A 22,367-nucleotide genomic window follows, 5' to 3' on the forward strand; every position below is an offset into this window, starting at 1 on the left:
CCGCCCCACAAAGCACCGCCCCCTCTACCGGGCGTCTGGAAGTCGCGCTCCCTCCGCCCGCGGCTGCTCACAGGGCTGACCGAGGCCGGGAGACCCGCAGAGCCCTGTCTAGGTGGTTACTGAGTTCTGTCTGGGAGGCCGGGATTTGGGTCGGTGTAGGGGGCCGGTTTTCTCGGCCGGGGGAGAAACGCTGGGAGCCCGAGTAAGTAGAGCGAAAGGGGAAGTTTGGTAATTGGAGCTAAGAGTTTTGTCTACTCGGACTGTTCTTGGAGGACCAGCCACCCCCCTTTTCACCCATCATGATTGTCACTTAGGCAAAAGCACACATCGATTAGAAATATTAGGTCTGGAAAGGACAGCTACAACAGCTGAAGCATTTTCATTGGGGAGGCTTGTGAAAGCAAAAGGCCGGGGAATATGGTGACAATGACAACAAAAGTAACACGTTCAATCAAATCCATATTCCCTTCACTTGATTCCTCAATCTCTTAGGAAATTGGCCCAAGAAGCAAATCTTAAAAGTATGTTCATTTTAAACATTTTTTTCCCTGATCGGTGTTACATGCACATAGCTCCAAATTGATAAATTCTCAGGAATACACTATGTTGAATAATAAAGTTGTCCATGAAAAAAAAAAAAGTCTGAAAAAGAGAAGTCGAAATTAACTTTATGAATGGAGCAGGAGGGTTTCACCGGGTCGGAATAATCTACCGAGCCGGTAGGAGCTGAAGCTACATTTAAAGGGCCAGAGCGCGAAATCTCCTCTGCCCGCCCCCTCCGCCACAAATCCCGGCCGGCCTCGCCCACCCTGCCTGCGGCCCCTCAGCCCGAGGCAGCCCTCCACGGCGCCCCTTTCCGGTCAGTGCAGGGTGGGAGGAGGGGCGGCGGTGTGCGAGGGGTGGGGGTGAAGTCCTGGAGCAGGTTTGGGTTGCAGTTTCCTTGTGCTGGGGATCCTGTCCCCTCCTCGCCAGCGCCAGGCTCCTCCCCTCGGCGCGGATGACACTAGAACCTCCTTAAGTTGCGTCGCGCCACAGCTGTCTGCGAACACTGAGCTGCCTGGCGCCGTCTTGATACTTTCAGAAAGAATGCATTCCCTGTAAAAAAAAAAAAAAAAAAAAAAAAAAATAGAGAGAGGGAAGGGAGAGGAAAGAGAGGGACGGAGAGAGAGCGAGACAGAGCGAACTACGCAATCTGACCGAGCAGGTCACACGCCTCCTCCTCCTCCTCCTCTCTGCTCCTGCTACCCAGGTTGGTACTGTAACTTTTTTTTTTTTTTTAAAGTTTGATTTACCACCATCCACTTGGGAGGACTTTTTAAAAAATTAAAATTCAGCTCTCCTTTCTGGGAGGGTTTCCTGTGGCTGGAAAGAAGTTCTCGGGACCGCTGTCCCCAAGGGAAGGACTTGTCCTCCAAGTTGTAACCAGTCAGTTCGGGGCTCCCGCGAACCTGGCAGCTGGGGATGTCCTTGGGAGCCTTGCTTCCTTCCAGCTGTGTCCCAGCGAGCGTGTGCGTGTCCCGGGTGCGTCGGCCCGCGGGGCGGCTCGTGGGGATCTAGAACCCTTCAGAAATTCAGGTGCTAAAATATTTACCGACTCACGCGGGTCTCCTCTTTTCTCCCTTGCAGGTGACCCGAGGAAAAACTGAGCGCTGAGGAACCCCGGTGCAGAGGAGCCTCACTTGCAGAATTCCAGCGTCCTTGCCCCTCCTCTTACAGTTAGGCCCCCGTTTATCCGGCCGTACCAAGTTTTTGGATTGTTTTTTTCTTTTTCTTTTTGCCACACTATCTTTCAAAGATTTTCCCCGCCCCACAACCCTCTCATTTGCTCACCTTTCCTTCCCAGTCTTCCCATTCTCCCATTGAAACCAACCATTAAACGACTCTTCAGCTCTCGGACAGCAGGAGTCCGCGGACCTCCCAGGCCGACCGCCCTCCCTCTTCGCGCGCGGGTTCCGGGCCCGGCGAGAGGGCGCGAGCGCAGCCGAGGACATGGAGGTGACCGCGGACCAGCCACGCTGGGTGAGCCACCACCACCCCGCGGTCCTCAACGGACAGCACCCGGACACGCACCATCCTGGCCTCGGCCACTCCTACATGGATCCAGCGCAGTACCCCCTGCCCGAGGAGGTGGATGTACTTTTTAACATCGACGGTCAAGGGAACCACGTCCCGTCCTACTACGGAAACTCCGTCAGGGCCACTGTGCAGAGGTACCCTCCGACCCACCACGGTGAGTCCGCCTGGAGTGCTGGAACCCTGCCAGCCGTGCCGCTTTGGTCGGGAGGAGGGGGACTGAGCCGAAGCCCCTAAGTGCCCTTACTGGTGCATTTACAAAAAAGAAAAAAAAAAAAAAAAAAAAAAAGAAAGAAAAGAAAAAGAGAGAAAGAAAATTGGGGCCCGGAAATGGGCGAGGAAGCCGTTTCACTGGTTGTGAAAGTGTGTTTTAAAAAAGGGTAACAGCAGGCGTCTCTCCTAGCTGGTGTCCCTTGGGCCTAGCGCTCACCTGGCGGGCGCCGAGTTGCAGCTCTCGGTCCCCGAGCGGCTGCAGGTTAGGGGGCCCTGGGTCCCAGGCGCGGGACGCCGAGGCTCTGCCTCCGCCGAGCAAGGATCCCGAGGCGGGTCAGCCAGCGCTAGCCAAACCGGCCAGGAACTCGACTCTTTTCACAGGGCTTCCCTGTTATCTAGTAGGTTTCCTAAGGGGCGCTTCTGCCAGCGACCCTCAATTTGTTTCTCAGGGCACATTTTGATAAAGGCCCAAGAGACGTGTTTATTCCCACTCCTCTCTTTTTTAAGCTTTCCCCAAAAGTTAGTGCATTTGGTTTTTAGGCATATCTTCCCACTCATGGCTTAGGAAACGGCATTCTGGTGCTTCTACCAGTCTAAGGGGGAAAAACTACTGCCTTAAATGTGAGGGATTTTAGGTTTCCTAGAGTCCCGGCTGCACAGAATTTTCCTGCGTCTTTGCTTTCAGGTTGCCTCATTGCCTGCAACGTTGGCCTTATTCTCTCCTGAGGCCTACAGTAGTCCCCTTAGGCTCCTACAGGAAATTTAGGATCCAACAGGGTTTCTTTTTAAGTAGGAAGAATTCCAGTTGTCTCCCTCCCCCCTTTTCACCTTGAGAAGTTTAGGAGAGTTCTGAAAAATAGGTCCAGCCCAGGGTAGTGAGGGGAAGAAAGCTCTAACACTTTCCAGCTGTAAGTTTATTCCTAAAGAATAAATAGGAGCAAAAATTCAGGGTGAGAAAACATGAGGCTTTCTCAGTTGAGCCAGACGGGTCGGCCCTAGTCCCCCTACTCAGAGCGGGCTTTGGCGCCGTTGACATAGCCCCTCCGGCAGCAGGCGTCCTCTGCCCTGCCGCCGCCAGGTTTTAAACAATCATTTCTGCGGATGGGGCGCTCTTTGCCCATGTTCTGTGCAGATCAGCAGTTAAATGGAAATGCGGTACATGCAGACTTAATGTTATTTACTATACTACTTCCTGCATAATATGAATCTTAATCCTTAGTGTTCAGAGAACTCTGAGCCCCTAGACTCCCCTCCCTTTCCTCTCTCTTAAGATTTTAGTTTCAGTATTGTTCTTAATGGTTGAAAATAATGTCAAATGGTGAGGCAGGTCCTGTATTAAAAGATCAATAAGTGTGTGGATTTGCACTAGCAGTTTAAATGTTTCCCTCTCGGAGAGTGTGTGCTTATGTAAGTTACGGCTACCTTAGAATTGTGTATTTTAAATGAAAGCTAAATATACTCTGTGTATGAGTCATCCTTAGTTTAAAATACACATAAACTGGAATTTTGTGTCTTGGGGGCTCAGGTGAAAATCCAGATACTGAACTGGTGGAATCACAGCTTTGAGGGTATATGAGGCTTGTTTTAGTTTCTTCTTCTATAGGATTTGGGAGGTTGAGAACAGCAGAAAAAAAATGCCATCCCAGGGTCCAGCCTGGGAAACTTTCAACAGCTTGAGCAATGAAAATTTCCTTGCAAATCCCATTTCAGGCTTTTTGGAAGCAGCCTTGCCAATTCTGAGCAAGTGCTGCATTGGAGTTTTTGGAGATAGCCCTAAAACATCCCTTCTTCTTCCCTAAGCCTTTTCCCTGCATGCCGCATTGGGACTGGGCCTCTGTTTAGGGTCCAGGGTTTCTCTTGGTGTGACCAGGCTCTGTCCTTCAGGCCTCATCATTCACAGCTGACTCTCTTATCAGGCTGACCAGGATTAAGTCTGGATTGGGGAATCCCAGCCATTGAAAGAAGCCAATAAATCTAGTCAGGTTCTAGAGAGGGGCCTCAGGGAATGTGATTTAGACAGCGTACCTAGAGAGGCCAAATAAGCCAAGGGACCTTGCTCCTTTCCTTCCAAGCATCAGTCAGGCACTGAGCCCTTAGTTCTGCCGAATTTAATGAGATGTGGGTGTGGGAGAGAGGGGAGTCCTCCTGCACCCAAGGAGTGCTGGTCAGGTCCTCCTGGGACCACAGGGCTTAGAGAGTAGGCCTGAACCCAGCTCCGGGTGGATGTTGGGGGTTTCAACTGGGAGCCTGGGGTACCATGGGGAGAGTCCCCACGTGTGTCTGAGAGCCACACTCATAGGCATTTCTCTCTTCTGTCCCTTTTCCACCACCGGCGTAGGGAGCCAGGTGTGCCGCCCACCTCTGCTGCACGGATCCCTGCCATGGCTGGACGGCGGCAAAGCCCTAGGCAGCCACCACACGGCTTCACCCTGGAACCTCAGCCCCTTCTCCAAGACGTCCATCCACCACGGCTCCCCTGGGCCACTCTCCGTCTACCCGCCGGCCTCGTCCTCTTCCCTGGCGGCGGGTCACTCCAGCCCGCACCTTTTCACCTTTCCGCCTACTCCGCCAAAGGATGTCTCCCCGGACCCGTCCCTCTCCACCCCTGGCTCAGCTGGCTCGGCCCGGCAGGACGAGAAAGAGTGCCTCAAGTACCAGGTGCCGCTGCCCGACAGCATGAAACTGGAGGCGTCGCACTCCCGCGGCAGCATGACCACCCTGGGAGGGGCCTCCTCGTCGGCCCACCACCCGATCACCACCTACCCGCCCTACGTGCCCGAGTACAGCTCCGGACTCTTCCCCCCAAGCAGCCTGCTGGGGGGCTCCCCCACTGGCTTCGGATGTAAGTCGAGGCCCAAGGCGAGATCCAGCACAGGTAGGAGCCACCTCTGCCTTAGAATTCCTTTCTCTTGTTTCCGCCTCTTCCTGCTTCCCTTTCCTAAATCCAGAGCCAGGCAAAAGAGACCACCAAAGGGGACCCTCAGGGGAGCTGGGGGTGCTCCAAGGCCTTCTGAGATAAATCACCTTTATTCCCATTCTTCCAGAAGAATGAGAAGAATGAGGTGTGTCCTCCTATCTCTTGTCTTGGAAAGCTAGGGGAAGGGGATCTGATTTAAAACCCCCCAGTGAGCTGGGAAAAGAAAAAGCAAACAAAAACAAAGTAGTGCCCTGTGCTGCCAGTCTAGGGACTTCTGGATTCTGCGGTAACCTTTAGCCGGTTTCTATGACCAAATGGAAGGTCGGGGAAAATAAATCTTTAGTGTTTAATGCTAAAACGAAACCTCCTCAAACCTAAACAAACACAGGTCCCTCCTATGACCCCTTTGGCCTCTGTCAGTCTGATTGTTCCTCTCTGCTCAACTCAAAGGGGGTCATTCTGTCTATAGCAGGGGACAGTCCTTTATAGAGACATGTATAAATAAATGTGGGGGAGGGGTGGAGGAAAGGAGAGAGAGAGAGAGAGATAGACATGTTTTGAGGAGGAGGAAGGAACCTGGCAAAAGCATCGAATATATCTTTGCTGGAAAAGGGACTCTAGACCCAACTTCTGGGAGCTGGAGGTGGCTTCCCTTTGGGGAAGTATGAAAAGCAAATGTCCCGTGGCCCAGTTAGTTACCTGCAAGGTCGCTTAGAGCTCTCAATGAAGGCAGGGGCAGGAAGCTGTCTTAGGACATATTCCTCTGTTGATCAGAAGCCAGAGAAAGTTAAAAAAAAAAGCGAAAAAAGATTCTCCAGGTATATGTGTATCTTCTAACCCTGCTCATTCTCTTTCCAAAAAACAAACCCTGTTTAGAGGCATGCTGCATAGTTAGTCTATTGGTGTAGTTGCTTGCATTAAAACAAAAACAGGAGCACACATAGAAACAGATTTGTGCTTTGAGAATAAAATCATCCATCACCAATTCTGTATCTAATTGAAGCAGTTTAGTCAAAACAGAGACAGGGATTCTCTTAGACATAATTTCGAGATGATTGTCATGTCTCCAAAGGAGTGTTCGTTTCAGGGTGGGCATCTATCCTGTGGTCTGCTCTAACTGTCTTTGCCACTGCTGTCTATCTGTATACAATATATATATATATATATATATATATATATATATATATACACATATACACACACATACATACATATATATATATAAAGTGAAAATCACTTGTCATGTAAGGTTGAGATGAGCAATCTCCAAATGGGTGCTCCCCAAGCTCTGGTTTGGAAAACTTCAGAGGGAGGTTCTGGGAGCCCAGTGACCATGAGATCAGTTTTCAGGTTTTTTTCCAGGGTGACATTCACTCCGACTGCCTGAGCAGGACTGTCTCTATTTAGTTGATATGTTTTAGCTAATCCAATTATTTTCAGACTGCTGCACGCGACAGTTGCATTGTTTATCCCGAGCCAGGAACTTTAATAGAGTCCGGATGCGGTTAGGCTGACAGAAAAACTCAGACCTGCATGTTCAGTACATGAAAGTAGGCAGGAGGGAGAGGGAGGTTGGCTAGTTGGGGAGTCAAAAAGAAAGCAAGAGTTAGGGAGAGCCGCCGAGCATAGTGGCCCTCCAGGCTTGGGGGTTTAAGTGGAGGGCTGGGGAGAAATGGGGTTACAGCTTGGCTCAGAACAAGGGGCTGGACAGCAAGTCCGTATTTTGAGGTTGTGATGGGATTTTTTTTTTTTTTTTTAAAGTTCTTTTTACTGGTAGGGTTGTGAGGTTGGGGGAAGATCGTGGTCTCTGAGGCCGGTGTGGTGGTTTGTTGGGGGAGGGGACAGAGTGACTTTTCCAAAAGACTCTGGTTTCTTTGCCCTCGTTTCTGTGTTTGATTTCCACCCCTTCGACTGTGCACACTTTCTGTCTTAAGTTTGCTCCGTTCTTTTCTGTCATTTCATTCCTTAAGGTTGTGAGTGTGGAAGAGGAAAAAAAATAGAGCTGGAGTTTCCCTCTGCCAAACCTAGGGATACCTGCATAGCTATTTTATTTTTTCAGTGAGAGGAGGGGAGAGGAGGCCATTGCAATTTGGGTCTTTACTTCCTCCTTATTCCTTTCTCATAGACACAGAAACCAAGAATGGTGCACCTGGCCAGCGAAGGAGCTGGGACTTTTGGAGTGTGGAGGGGAAGTTTCCAGAAGCCCTCTGTGTGCAGAGGGTGGACTGGTGGGAATTCTGGAGGAGGGAATTCTCTTGGGTTTAGTGCTTTCTTCCTTCTTGCCTCTTCTCTCTTTTCTTCTTCTTTGCAAAAGCATTCACTGAATGAGGAGGCCAAGAGAGGGTTGTCAGGGTTGTTTGCTGCATTTTGGAAAAAAACGGTTGAAGCTGTGGTTAGGCACCTATTGCTTTCTTAACGCCTGGGCTTTCAGTCCTTGGATATGTCTTTGCAAACAAAAGACAAAGCCTCTTTGCAGAGGACCATTTCTCAGCTTTCCCAAACACCTTTTGACCGTGGGCATCTCTACCTTCCTCTGAAAAATCTCCTGCCCTCTTCCTACCCCCTTCACAGCCCAGTTTCAGGGTTTCAGTCCGAAGCCCAAGGGGTGTTTGAAAATGGCTGTTGAATGTCAAGAGGCCTCACAGCTCTGTGGTTCTTGTCACCTAAGAAAGAGGTGTCTGCCCGAGCAGCTCACTATAGGCAGGGGGCGAGGAAAGGGGAAGACAGAAAGCAGGAGACAGTCAGGGCCTCCATTAGGAAAATTGGCTGTGTGCTGAAGTCACAGACTAGAGGCAACAAGGAAAAAAAGAAAAAAGAAAGGCCCTCACGAGGCAATCACAAACTTGCGGAGTGAATCAAGACAGAAAATTGCTCTAGTGTGCAGAGCCCTGCCGAAGAGCAACCGTTGCTTGCTTTCAAGGGCCTTCTGAAAAGGAAGCTGTCATCCTCCCTCCTGCCTGACAAAGGAAAGGAAATCAGACTGGTCATGTCAGGCCAGGAGACCCCCCCCCCCAACTCCCCCAACCTCCACCAGTGCCGGGGTGCCTAGGAGCAGGGAAGCTGACCACACTGCTCACCTCAGCAGCCACCCTACCCACCCTACCCGGGCCCAGCCCCCGCTGCTGGTGCAGGAAGCCTGAACCTCCCCCTCCCCCAGCCTCCTGGCTCTGCCCTTCTGCCTAGAGTCCCTAAGTGGCCCCTGTCTGGATATCATGGGGAGTGGGCCTGGCAGCCCAGCCCTGACCCCAGAAAGGGGCTGAGCCAGCCTCACTTGGGACAAGGAAGCAGCAGGGCCTGCAGCCTCCAGGCGAGGGCTGCTGCTGGCACCTCCTCGCCCACTCGCCCTTTCCTCTTTCCTTCACACCTCCCCCACATCTAGTCTGCCACCTCCCTCAGGCTCATGATCCAAATGAAAGGTACCTGGGTGTGAGGCACTCCAAAGCCTTCTTACAAGACTTGAGAGGAGCTGTTGACTACTAGGAAAGTGCCTTTGGCCCCCAGTACAGGGTTTTTGTGTATAATCATAGGTGCTCTTGGACACAGAGAGGGCTCTCTCTGTAGACCCCAGGCTAAGAACCTTTTTGGAATCTGGAGCAAAAGAGAGAGAGAAAAAAAAAATTTCTGCTCAAAGATTTATTGAAAGCATAAATAAGACAAAAACTACTTGCATCATTCCTGACCGACAGAAAAGAGGACCAGATTCACTTTCATTTGCCCAAGTTTTTAATTTTCCTGTAGATTTGTCCCTGGAGAACACCGCAGGCCCACAGGTGTGAACACCCGTAGTTCCCTTATTCTTGATCTGGGGGTTTCCAAAGGCCCAGTAGATCTCAGGGCTGCCAAGGCAGGTTTTTCCTCCTTTTAGGGGAGTCAGAATTCCTAAGTGCCTGTCTGGATTTTCTTCTCCAACTTCAGTCTTCTTCCTGGTAGGCTGGTATTAACTGATGAATTTCTCAAGACAAAGCAATCTTAAGGACTCATCTTTCTCTCCTGCCCACCCTGAAGGTGTCCCTCCCAGCACCTGGGCCTAACTCTGTGGGACCAACTTGAGTTGAGCTGCTTGTCCCAGCTCGCTCCTGGGTACTAAGAAAACTTGTCACTATGGGCCATCCCTTGGCCCCCTAAAAGTGAAGGAGATCCTCTTAGAAAGTATCCTCCTTTTCCTCCTGTACATTTGAAAAGAAATCAGCAAACTCTCCTAGGTCTTAAAATGGTAATTTAAGGGAGTGTCCCAAAGAACTTTGTGTTTGTAGGGGGTGAGTGTGAAGGAGCTGGGAGTGAATGCCCCTGGATCAACCTGGCCTGGTTGAGTTTTCTGTTTATTTTGTTTGTGTTTTTGGAGAAAGAGAAACTGCAGGGAGGCCTTGGATAGTGAGCTGACCAAGGGGCACCCACTCCTGGGCTAACTCCAAATCTGCATTTGATCCTCATTCTGTCTCTTCCAACCTTCCTTTTCTGCCCTTCTCCCCACTTCCCCCTCTTCTAGATTCCTTACCTTAAGTTTGTACTGTGTTTCCCTCTAGGAACCCTAGCTGGTTGGGCTAGGGCCACAGTTCAACTTCAATTCCTGTAATAGTCACTGGAAAGCTGAGAAAAATCTTGGCATTTACTAGGGAGAAAAAAAAGAGAATGTGAAATGAATGGACCTTGTTGGGTCTTAATCTATTGCTTTGCAACCAGGGACATTTACAATTTTATTGGAAGTAAAATCTAAAGCCCCAGTACTCTAATAAGTTATCCAATTGATCAATCTATACATCTATTTATTATCTGTTCATCTATCTAGCCATTGATTAATCTTTCCTTTTTCCCTATTCTAATCTTCATTATTTAATCAATCTACATAGACAGACCCTACTGATGATAATGGTCACCTTTGTTTTCATTTGAGGAAAATGAATGAAATGCTTTGCTTTTGCCACTGTCGAGGGCTCAGAATTTTCTCAGGGAAGTATTTCGAGTTGAAATCTGCCTTCCTTCTTTTTCCTACCTGATCTTCCCCATCAGATTGAGCAGGCCAAGAACAAGGTTCTGTGGCTGTTTATTCATCTGCCACTTCTTTGGACATGATCTGTTTGTGTACAGGGAATAGTTATGCCATCAACCTAGGGCAGTAAATCTGGGCCACTTTGGAGCACTTAGAAGGAGATGGGGGTGGGAATTCTTCCCCAAAAGAGGGGGAAGAAAGAAAAAATTTTCAGTTTCACTTTTTCCTCCTAATTCTGAATGTTGTCTGCCTTTCTGTGTGTTTTCCTTCCATAAGTGACTTATCTGTGATCTTGTTTCCAGAAGGCAGGGAGTGTGTGAATTGTGGGGCAACCTCCACCCCACTGTGGCGACGAGATGGCACCGGTCACTACCTTTGCAACGCCTGTGGGCTCTACCACAAAATGAATGGACAGAACCGGCCCCTTATCAAGCCCAAACGAAGGCTGGTGAGTTCTCCCTGGAAGGACAAATCCCACACTACCCATTTTATGTTTTCCATTTCTTCTCTCTAGGAAGGGGAACTGTCTACAGGAATTTGGTTAGGATAGATCAAAATCATGTCAGCTTGCTTAGGACAGTTTGTCCCCCCCCCCCCAAATTAGACATAGAGAAAAATGATGTATATATTTTTTTCCCATCATGTTTTTAAAGTCACCTGTTTCCAGGACATCGATTTCTGAGTTATCAAATCTGAAATGTATTCCCCAATAGGATACTTGTGTTTAGCAACACCGGGAGAACCGATTTAAAATGCATAGGAAATCACCAGGTCACAGACAGAAAAATTGAGTCTGAGGATGGACTATTCCAGAAATCATCCAGAACATGCTCCTGAAGTAGTAGAAGGAGGGCTCTCAGGAAGTAATCATAGACAGACTGGGTGCTGTGGGTAAATCTCTTGTGCTCTTGCTTTAAGGTTGAGGGGGCCAATTAGCTGAATTTCAGAAGCAACAGACATTAAGCTTATTATACTTTTGTATCCCTTCTTGGTCTTAGAAATTGAGGACTTTTCCTCAGGTAATTCCTGTGGGAAAAGTTTTGTGATTCCTGTCTTGCCTCTTGGTTTCAACTAGCATATGGTGTTGTTTTCTCTTTGAACTACTATCAATAGGGTGATAACTACCCCTCCCCCCACTTTTTTTTTTTAACTTTGTTTTTAACTTCTTGATTATTAGTATTACTGAAGAAAACCGGATACTGTCAAGCATTTATGAAAACTTCCAGGAGGGGTTCGTTGCCTTTAGAACCTTCTATTGAATAGAGAGTACATGTAACTGAGACAAATAAAAGCAGACTTGGCAGATGCCAACTAACCACAGTCAAGAGATCAAAATGCTTTTTATGGTGCTGAAATTCACCAAGTGGAGAGGGAAGGAAGGGATTTCCCAATGCAGATTAATGGATGAATTGGCATCCATCAAATTCTAAGGGACAAACAAGCAAACAAAACCCTACAAAAAACACAAACAAAACAACAGCAGCAGCATTTAAAGCATTATTCGTCCTCCCGTCAGATTGTAGAACACCTTTCACGTCCTCTTTAGGAAAAGGAAAAGCTTTCTAGGGATGGAAGCGCCCACAACTTCAATTTTTGGCTGTCTCAGGTCTCTAGGCTTTATTCTGTCTGATCTTTGCCCCCATCTCCTACTTTCTCAACCTCCCCCCGCTTCTCTTCATGCAGTTTGGTATTTTTTTTTCCCTTGCTCTCATGTGCAAAGCTAACTTCCTAGGAAAAAGCTGCCGGATATCTGAGCACTAGAGATAACTCATAAACAACAACTCAGCTTCCCCAACCTAAACATCAAGATGTTTGGACGGATCAGAACAAGAAGTGTTTGAAAAAAAAAAAAAAATGGCTGGAGGTGTTAGCACAGAATGAATGTGATCACACCACAAAAGAATGTTCTGAATCACTCAAAACCTGGCCTTAATGGGAGAGAGAGAGAGAGAGAGAGAGAGAGAGAGAGAGAGAGAGAGAGAGAGAAAACAAAAACTAACAAAAACCCTTTTGTTAATATAAGGCATGGTATTATAGATTTTTTTGTTTGTTTAAGGTAAAGAAGGAAAAAGGTGTAAAGGTCTCCTACTATAGGCTGCTGATGAGCACAAAAGTTTATTCGACATTTTCTTCTGTCTGCACAGATTGCAGAGGAGGGGGTCTACTTCCATTTTTCATAATTTGGTCTTTACTCACCTTTCATAGGAAATCTGTAGAACTCTGAGTAATAATTGTTTTTAATTTTAGAATTTATTGGTTGTCACATTTTAAACTGTCTTTTCTATCTTCATCATCTGCCCAGGGTTGTTTGATATTTCTAGTTCCTTAGAATTCATATAGTACAGGGAGACATTCAAAAGACATTCAGAATTTTTGTTGGTTTGTTTCTGAGCTTTTTGATGTATTTGGCTTTTGTATTCTTGGAACCTTTTATTTTCTTTTTTAATCTTTGGGGCTGGGGATGGAAGCCGGGATCTTACACATGCTAAGTGCTTGTACCACTGGTAAAGCATGTGCTGAGCGTGTTCGCTACCCTTGCCCTAGAACCTTTCAATTTCTTCTTTCCTGTATTTCCTGTTCCTTCACACATTGGCAGATTCACTGAAGACCACCCAACCCATAATGTAGCTAGCTGTTCCATGAGATGCATATCTAATATGCAGAATAAAGTAATGCAGAAAATAGAAGAAATAACTGAAGTGAAGATCCATAGATTTTTTTTTCTCCTTCCTGATGTTTTCATGTCTCACAAGTAGCAAAAAGCTGAGCAGCCTGCTTTATTAATCTACTCTGCTCCTTCTAGCAAACCAAACAGTGTGGCTTTGACAGACTCTCTAGGTTTGCATGAAGTTTGTAGTATTGGAGAAGTACCCTGAGCCTGCTTATATTTGTGTTATTTTCTATATCCTGCCAAATATTGCATACTGAACTTTGTTGTTTGAAACTGTGATTTCCCAGTTGGCATTATGTGTTTGTATTATACATTCACAGTTGTCTGGCTGGGCAGTCTGGGTTATCTGACTATTTCTTTTAAAGAAGAAAAAATATAAGATGATGATAATGATCGCATGTAACCTACTTGTCAAAAATCATTAAGCACTAGTTTCACATAGGACTTTCTTCCCAAGAGTACACAAATGAAATAGTTATTTATTAAATTAGCACATGTCATAAAAGCAGGTGGGCATAGGCATGTGGAATTAAAATCAGCATTCTTGGACCTTGATGAATTATGTTCAAAATGGACCACAAAAAAGTAGCGCTTTCTCCACTTTGATAAGGGCTGTTTTTAATTTCCAGTTTCTTAGAATACAGAAAAGAAAGAATAATTAAAGAAAAAAAGAAGTCAGAGCTTTGCTATTTAAAGCCCGTAGGAACATATCTGAGGAACAATTTAGTAGCTTTGAAAAGAAAAGAATTAGTCTGGTTAATTCAAAATTGCCACTGGGTTTTCCATATCTGGCCGCTTCCTGTGCTTAGCCTAACTTTTTGCTTGATAAAATGCTGATAGAAGCCAGGCGTGGTGGTATAGGCTTGTTAATCCCAGGAACCGAGGGGTGAGACAGGAGGATTGAAAGTTTGAGGCCAGCCTGGGCAGCCTGCGGAGACAGTCCCAAAATAAATATATATATATTTACTAAAAAAAAATAGGAAAGAGGGCTGGGATATATTTCAGTGGTAGAACACTTACTTGCTTAACACGTGTGAGTCCCTGTGTTCAATCCCCAGTACCAAAGTGGGGACAGTGTAGAAAAGAGCACCGAGATCCCTGTAGTTTTCATTCCATGTTTAACCACAGCAGAGTTTTCCTTCTTTTTCTCTCGTTCTTTCCTTTTTGGAGCTGGGTATTCAACCTGGGGCTTTGTGCATGCTAAACAAGTGCTCTACCCTTGAGCTACAGCTTGAGCCTCCATATCAGAATTTCCTTGATCACAGATAAAGAGTAAATGTATTCTTCCTTCTCTTGCCTTTTCTTTAATAATATTGAATCTAGGAGCAGGAATAGTTTTACAGTGCAGTTTTGTTTTCATCATGGGAGGTGAGGAGAAGGAGAGAGGAATATTTTAGAAGTGACCCAAGTTCGTATTTTTTCCAATAGTTTTAATAGCTTAATTTTTTAAAAAGAAAGTATGGACATAGAAAATAGTCACCTGATAAGTTTAAATGCATCCGAAAGTGAAAGAAGCTGGGCTCCATGGTGCATACCTGTAATCCCAGCAACTTGAGAGTCTAAGGCAGGAGAATCACAAGTTCAAAGCCAGCCTGGGCAACTTAGTGAGACCCTGTCTAAAATAAAATAAAAAGGGCTGAGGGGGTTGAGGCTGTAGCTCAGTGGTAGAGCTCTCATATAGCACAAGTGAGGCACTGGGTTCGATCCTAAGCACTACATAAAAAATAAATAAATAAAATAAAGGTATTGTGTTCATCTGCAATAAAAAAAAAGGCAAGGGGAGGGGTGCTGGGGATGTAGCTCACTGGTAGAGCACTCCTGGGTTCAATTCCCTGTGCCACAAAAAAGAAGAAAAAAAAGTGAAAGAACCTGCGTGTTCTGGAAAATAAAGGTAGCAATGTAAGCAAAGAATTAAAATTCAAGTTGAGACTGCCATGTGACCTGCCACGTTTCTCGGTGAACAATAAATTTCATGAAGTTGTCATAAGAGCAAGAGGGGGGTTCAGGATTCCTGCTGAATAGCAAAATTACTTGTTCTTTTCATTTTGTCTCAATAAATGATGACCACCTAAAGAGGTTGAGAGTGGTTGTCTTAGGAGTGGCAGGTGACCAGGTCCCAAAGTGTTGCTTATGTAGAATTACACATGAACGTGTTGACTTCAGTCGTGATGCCCACAGGTGCCTGCCACATACATGCACATTTTTTATCCTCTTGGGGAATGAGTTTCCTGGGTGTTGTTTGCACTGTTTTCTTCCTCCGCAATCTAGCATTTCTTGATTTAGGATCTGTCCAATGCTTGGGTTTGTTCTTCCTTTTACTGTTCCGTGTGTCCTAGATGGCTAGTCGCCTATTTGAGGACTACCGTGTGGGAGTTGTGCTTGAGAAAGACCTCTTGTGGGTCTGCGCTTGGTGACTAGGAGCACTGAAAGCCTGGTGCCAAAATAGTTGCTAACTCAAAATTGCTTCCCTTAAAGATGTGCTTTGTGGGGGTAGAGGAAGGGGATGTTGTTCTCAGGGAGATGGCACTGGCTCTCTGCTCTTCCATGCTAGAGAACAGCAGGAAAATTCATGTTACTATAGTCCCAGACTCTCTTATCCAGTGGATGGCTTTATTTTTCTTCTCGAGCCAGATTTGGGGATCTTTATAACTTTCATGTGGGCCACTTGCTAGTTTTGATTTCAATGATAATGTCTGACTTTTTTTTTTTTTTTCAAGCTTGTCTCAGTAGTACTTCTGCCAACACATTTAACATTTGTTTTGATTTTACCCACTCCTCTTTCCCCACCCCCAGTCTGCAGCAAGGAGAGCAGGGACATCCTGTGCAAACTGTCAGACCACCACGACCACCCTCTGGAGGAGAAATGCCAATGGAGACCCTGTCTGCAATGCCTGTGGACTCTACTACAAGCTGCACAATGTAAGTGGAACTGGGACCAACAGGAACAGTCTCCCTCTGGCAATGCCTGATGACAGCATCACCACTGTCCCAGGCAGACCCCATGATAGATTTGTGTCACCGTCCTTTGGGTCAAGTAATGGGCCTCAGATAATTGATATAGTAGGACCCGATGATTTTGTTGCTGTGTGCAGTGGCGCATGCCTGTAATCCCAGCAACTACAGAGGCTAAGGCAGGAAGATCGCAAGTTCAAGGCCAACTTGGACAACTTAGTGAGACCCTGTTTAAAAAAAAAATCGGGCTGAGGGCATAACTCAGTGGTGGAGCACCCCTGGGTTCAATTCCTGGTACCAAAAAAGGTTAATAGAAAATGACTTTGTCATCGTAGCCTTGCTGAGATGGAAAGGTTTTTTAAAGACAGACAACAGCACAAACCCACTTAGTATTATTGAATATACTGTATGTGATGCAGCAATCTGATATGCTTAGTGGGCTTGTCTGAATTTTTAGGGAGAAAAATATTCTCCTTAGAAAACACAAGGAGTCACCAGTTCTATTTTGATGTTTCCTTGCATTTTAAACTTTTTGCAAAAAGAGAAGACGCGGGTGTGCCTGAGGGAGAGAGTGAAAGAGAAAGGTAAATAGAATTGTAATGCGTAGCACAGCAACTCCTGAAACTAAGAAGACCCGATTCAGTTACTGAAGGGTAAAAAGTCTTGGCTAAACCTGTGCAGTGAATTTCAAATGGGTTCTCTGTATAAACGACGTGCAGTGAAATCGTCTGTGAGATTTCATCTGATGTCTTTGTCCCAAACAGCTTTCCCATGCAGAGAACTCCTGAGCCCAGAGCTCCATGAGGTTGTCACACCAGGAAAAGAAAATTTTTTTCTCCTTCTTATATCATAGTATCAAAATTATAACTGCTGGTCACTTGGGCTTAGCTTTTCTAATCTTTTAATTTAGGGTCCTTCCATTTTGTAATATCTTTACCTTAATTTTTTCAGGTTTTTTTTTCTTTAGTTATACATGGACACAGTACATTTACTTTATTTAATTTTATGTGGTGCTGAGGATTGAACCCAGTGCCTTACGTGTGCCCGTTGAGTGCTCTATCACCAAGCCACAACCCCAGCTTTTTTACAGTTTTTTTTTTGGTACTGGGAATTGAACTCAGGGGCACTCAACCACTGAGCCACATCCCCAGCCCTATTTTGTATTTTATTTAGAGACGGGGGTCTCACTGAGTTGCTTAGCTTCTTGCGATTGTTGAGGCTGGGTTTGAACTCGTGATCCTCCCATCTCAGCCTCCCAAGCTGCTGGGATTACAGGCATGTGCCACCACGCCTGGCGAGGCCTAAATTTTCATTGATTTTAAAGAAAAAATTGTCATTGTGATCTCTTTCTCTTACCCCTCTTTGGCTTTTTCTGATTCTCCTAAAGTCTCTGCTAGACTAAACTGGGAAGAGGTGGGAATTTTTGCTTGGGGCTGTTCTGGCAGCAAATTCATTTTACCCAGGAATACCCGGCAATTGGGGCGAAAGCTTTTCTGGCTAGATTGTTTTGAGTCACAGAGAATTACCCTACCTCTTTCAATTTGGGGGAACAAGTTGCTCAGATTCCCAGGGTGCCCTATAAAGTCCTCTCCCTGTCTGCGATGTCACATTGTCTCTTGACATGTCTCCATGTAGTTAGTGCCCAGTACTAACGATCTAGAGTCTTGCTACATCTAGAGTCTTGCTACGGTTGATCTGTTATTCTCCCTCTGACGCTGGGGCTGTTGGCATATGTACATTTATCAACAATTAAACCCAAGTTCTGGTTTCACTTTGGGGAATTTACTTACTCAGTGCAGTGGAGATAGAAAGATTTGTGATAAAAATCTGGCAGATTTGGGGCATTAGTGTTTATTAGCAATTTAGTCATTTGCACAGCCTGTGAAGTTATTTTTTGAGTTGTCACTTATAACTTTTCAAGAACTTTCATGTTTCTTGAGTACATTTGAGCCTCAAATAGTCCTGTGATGTAGACAGGGCAGAAATTCTTTTTATTTCAGTTTTAGTTGAGGAAGTTATGACTCAGTAAAGCAAGTGGCTTAAGCAAGGTAAAATGACTGACGAAGCAGAGAGGATCCTGGCAGATTTCAGGGCATCAGAAGGCCTTTCTGGGAGGTGGTGGCATAAGGATCGATAGGAGAGCCTTGGAAAGCCAACACTCTCTTATTCTCAAATATAACAGAATTCTCATGAATTATGTGCCTATATCTGTTCTTTTCCTATTTCCATGCAAGCATAGGAATTATGGGAAATTATCTATAAACTTTGATAATTAGTCATGATGAGCTATTAATCTCACTTGTATCCCATATGTATCTATGTATGATATGTATGTGTGTGTATGTATATTTCTGAAGAATATTAATTTTTTTCTAGCCAGGGTGGGTCTCAAGCATGCTAGGCAAGTGTTCTACCACTGAGCCACATCCCTAGCCCACTTAATTTTCCAAATCAAAGAAAATCCAAGGACACTTTTTCACTGCTTCCTGCTATCCTGTTTGTATGTACCCTGGATGGAACCCAGGGCTTTGTGAGTGCTAGGCAAGCTGAGCTATACCCCCAGCCCCTCCTACTGATTATAAATTGGCTCTGTCTTTATGGCTGGGCACCAGTGGGGGAGAAAGAAATTTCCTCATCGTCAGGTATGTGTTTTTATGTCTTCTCTAGTTTCATAGGGATTCATTGAAGGAGGTGATGTATATGTATTTAGCAGAGATAATAACCTATTGCCATTTTCATCGCAGAGCATTTTGTTCTGCCAATGCAGATATCTACACACTACGCCACTGAGTTGCCTTCTTCTTATCTGGTCATTTAGATAACTGCATATCTCAGTGGTGTTGTGACTAGTTATCTGAAGCTGTGTGGCCATCTGGTAACTAGATATTATATTCAGATACCTGGCTATGTGTATCTAGATATCCCGTGTACAGAGCAGTGTATCTAGACGTTATCTCTAGACATGGAGATTTGATGTGGGAGTAGATTCCTGTCATCTCTGTAGGCTGCATCTTTATCTTGATGATAACTTGAAGAAGGAACCCTGAAACATTCTTCTGGCCATGACCTTTCTTGGCTCTTCTGCTTTCACTCACTCTGCCTATCCTGGCACAGGGGTGGGGAAATAAGGCCTCAGGGGACTCCATCCCTCCTCCTCTCATGTGACCTCTTCTAGCTCTAGGGAGCTGCATGTTTGCTGTGCCAAGCGGGTTGATCCCTCTTGGCCAGTTGGATCCTCTATTCCTTAACTGTCATTTTCTAGCTTCAGTAGCAGATAGGTAGATCCTGAAGTGGAGAACCTCTGTCTCCACACTGGCAGAAGGGGCATCCTCCCGAGGAAGTCAGGAATGACTGGCCCCTGATACTCCTTGAGTTTCTTTGTCACATTTCCCGGGGAACTCATCCAGATGTGTAGCTGGCTCTCATGCTGTTGGGATCATCCTGATGCTGACTCTGTGGGGTTTTGCCTGGTACAGCAACTGATCTTGATTCTGGGCCCCCAAAGCCAACAATTAAGTCTTTCAGCAAACAAGGGTGGGTAGGCTGTTGTAGAGAGTGATACTTGTTGTGGTCTCTTTACTCTGGTTTGTTCTTGGTCTGACATTTTTAGATGAGCGCACCTTTGTGCTAATGGAGTGCCTTGGATCCCATAGATGGATATTAAAGACTTGTTGATCGGTCGCTTTAGCTGTTTGTCTAGTCAGAAGCGGAGAGTCAGTACCAGGGAGAAGTACCTGGGGATAGAACCCAGAGTTGTGTGTGTATACACTCTACCAGCTAGCTAAATCCTCAGCCCTTAATCTAAGAAACTCTGGAGAAATAAGACCAATTATATTTTATTTCAGTTACCAAAGAAATAGAATTCTACTAGGTGGGCCCTTGGAAATGCAAAGTTCCTGGAGGAAAAATTTCTTCCAAATTATTTATATTGATGATCTTAATTGATAAGCAGTGCTTGGAGAACTTCTTCTGTGGTCTCTGGTCTCTGACAGCCATAGGAGCCCTTCCCCTTGACACCTGGACTGTGGTACTTTGGGTCCCTGAAAAGGACCCCAAACTGAAACAGGTCCCCTGACTGGCAGCCAGTGGAACCTGTGCCCTTGTGCGAAAGCCTGTGCCATTTCAAAGGCAGCAAAAAAGTAAAAAAAAAAAAAAAAAATTGATCTTTGTTTAGATTAACAGACCCCTGACTATGAAGAAGGAAGGCATCCAGACCAGAAATCGAAAAATGTCTAGCAAATCCAAAAAGTGCAAAAAGGTGCATGACACGCTGGAGGACTTCCCCAAGACCAGCTCCTTCAACCCGGCTGCCCTCTCCAGACACATGTCCTCCCTGAGCCACATCTCCCCTTTCAGCCACTCCAGCCACATGCTGACCACGCCCACGCCGATGCACCCGCCTTCCGGTCTCTCCTTCGGACCTCACCATCCTTCCAGTATGGTCACCGCCATGGGTTAGAGCCCTGCTTGATGTGCACAGGTCTCCAAGCGAGAGAGAGTCCCCCCGACCCCCTTCTACTTGCGTTTTTGCAGGAGCAGTATCATGAAGCCTAAAAGCGATGGATATATATGTTTTTGAAGGCAGAAAGCAAAATGATGTTTGCCACTTTTGCAAAGGAGCTCACTGTGGTGTCTGTGTTCCAACCACTGAATCTGGATCCCATTTGTGAATAAGCCATTCAGACTCATATTCCCTATTTAACAGGGTCTCTAGTGCTGTGAAAAATTGCTGAACATTGCATATAACTTATATTGTAAGAAATACTGTACATTTGAGGAAGACTTTATTGCACCTGGGTAGCTGTATGAAAGGCATGAAGGACGCCAAGATTTTTAAGGAGTATGGGGAAAATAAAAGTATGGAAATTCAGAAGAAACTAGGTCCGATATTCAAATGGACAAACTGCCAGTTTTGTTTCCTTTCACTGGCCACAGTTGTTTGATGCATTAAAAGAAAAAGAAAAAAAAAAAAGAAAATTAAAAAAAAAAAGAAAAATATATATAAAAAAAAAAAGAAAAAAAGTTGTAGGCAAATCATTTGTTCAAAGCTGTGGGCCTCTGCAAAGGAAATACCAGTTCTGGGCAATTGCTGTTAAAGTCACAAATTGCCATCGAGGGTTTCAGAGTGTCATTTCTAGGCCTACATGCTTTGTGAACAAGTCTCTGTAATTGTTGTTTGTATGTATAATTCAAAGCACCAAAATAAGAAAAGATGTAGATTTATTTCATCATATTATACAGACTGAATTGTTGTATAAATTTATTTACTGCTAGTGTTAAGAACTACTTTTTTTTTTTTTTCCTTTTTCGGTTTTAAATATTTTTCTTCTCTCTCAATTTTTGGTTGAATAAACTAGATTACATTCAGTTGACCTAAGGTGGTTGTGCTCTGGAGGGTTTCTTTTTTCCTTTTTGTTTTTTGGATGATATTTATTAAATAGCTTCTAAGGGTACAGCAGTATCTGTCTCCTCACTCATTCCTCCTGCGGCCTGAGCTACGAGGGTGGCAGTGTATGAGCTACCCGCTTGCATGTCAGCCTCCCGAACCGGACAGGCCACATCCTGAGAGCCAGCCTGGCTGACTGTCATGTCCCGTGTTAGTGATCACTGTCTTTAAACAGTCTGTTAATAATGCTATAATAATAATAATAAAGTTAAAATATTTTAAAAAAATCAAAATGACATCGTATCAAAGTGGTGGCCAAGCTCTTAGAGAAACTGGTAGCTCTTGCTAATTTAAGAATAAGGAGTCTTTAAAAAAAAAAAAAAAAACCAAACCCAGACATGTTCAATTGTTCACTGGGAGACAATGCTGACCCCAGATGGGCAACTCCTATTCCTTTGGGAAGCTGGGAGTATTTGGGATTTTGCTGGAGCCCAGATGAATTTGTCCTGCGGCTGGAACAACTTCTGGGGTCCCCTAGTGAGCTGCAGTTTCTCTGCCCGCTCTTCTGGTGTACCTAACTGATAATCTCAAGGAGAAGTGGGAAGGTTTCCGGCTGAGATTCGCAGGTGAAAGTGGCAGCCACTGCATGTAAGCTAGCTCGGCTGCTCTTAGTTCATTTCTGATTTGCTTTTCTACTGTTGAACTGAATAACACCACAGTGGAGGGTTTATTGGGATGTTTGGGAAAAATGAAATAACCATTTTGTAACTGACGCTGTATAGTTTCCTTTTACTCTGTCGACAGAATGTGTAACTATGGCACACATTTAAATATCTCTGTTAATCGCCTCTCTGCTTTCTTAGCAAATATTTTAAACCTAAAGCTAAATGTTGAAATAAAGGAGTAGAGAATCACTGAGATGCAAATGGAGATCTCACTGGCTCCTGATTAATGACCAGAGTCTGAATGTTGTTTCCGATTATCTTTGAAGCACTAAGCGAAATGATCATCGATCGCCACATTAAACTTGGGAGATTTTATTGTAGAGTTCCAAGTCCCAGGGTTTGCCACTTTCTTTTCTTCATGAGCAGATTTGAGTTAATGCCCTTTCACCTTAAGATCTGGGAGTTCAAATTCTTGACATTCTTGAAGTGGGAAGGGGTGGGGT

The 22,367-nt window shown here is 45.3% G+C and overlaps 1 protein-coding gene and 1 long non-coding RNA gene across 3 annotated transcripts; one reads left to right on the top strand and one right to left on the bottom strand.

Annotated features, from left to right (window-relative positions):
* Window positions 1-651: 651 nt before the first annotated feature.
* LOC139701388 (uncharacterized) lies at window positions 652-1,902 on the bottom strand. The gene is made up of 2 exons (XR_011703943.1): window positions 1,831-1,902; window positions 652-1,095 (listed from the first exon to the last, which is right to left on the bottom strand). It is a non-coding gene; the product is annotated as an uncharacterized lncRNA (long non-coding RNA).
* A 58-nt stretch (window positions 1,903-1,960) lies between these two features.
* Window positions 1,961-22,129, top strand: Gata3 (GATA binding protein 3). 2 transcript variants are annotated; one of them, XM_027944821.2, is made up of 5 exons: window positions 1,961-2,230; window positions 4,625-5,161; window positions 10,493-10,638; window positions 15,655-15,780; window positions 19,988-22,129. In XM_027944821.2, the coding sequence occupies exons 1-5, from the start codon at window positions 1,990-1,992 to the stop codon at window positions 20,270-20,272; spliced, it is 1,335 nt and encodes a 444-aa protein (XP_027800622.1). In that variant the 5' UTR covers window positions 1,961-1,989; the 3' UTR covers window positions 20,273-22,129. The 2 variants fall into 2 exon arrangements, with proteins under 2 accessions (XP_027800622.1, XP_027800623.1); XM_027944822.3 differs by having other exon boundaries at window positions 10,496-10,638.
* Window positions 22,130-22,367: the final 238 nt, after the last annotated feature.

Source organism: Marmota flaviventris, chromosome 12 (assembly GCF_047511675.1).
Source record: "Marmota flaviventris isolate mMarFla1 chromosome 12, mMarFla1.hap1, whole genome shotgun sequence".
NCBI lineage: Eukaryota > Metazoa > Chordata > Mammalia > Rodentia > Sciuridae > Marmota > Marmota flaviventris.

Excerpts from the sequence above, each read along its gene's own strand:
- Gata3 (XM_027944821.2), top strand. The coding sequence starts at position 1,990 with ATGGAGGTGACCGCGGACCAGCCACGCTGGGTGAGCCACCACCACCCC. Across the intron at positions 2,231-4,624 it reads GTACCCTCCGACCCACCACG|GGAGCCAGGTGTGCCGCCCA; the intron begins GTGAGTCCGCCT and ends CCACCGGCGTAG. Across the intron at positions 5,162-10,492 it reads CAAGGCGAGATCCAGCACAG|AAGGCAGGGAGTGTGTGAAT; the intron begins GTAGGAGCCACC and ends TCTTGTTTCCAG.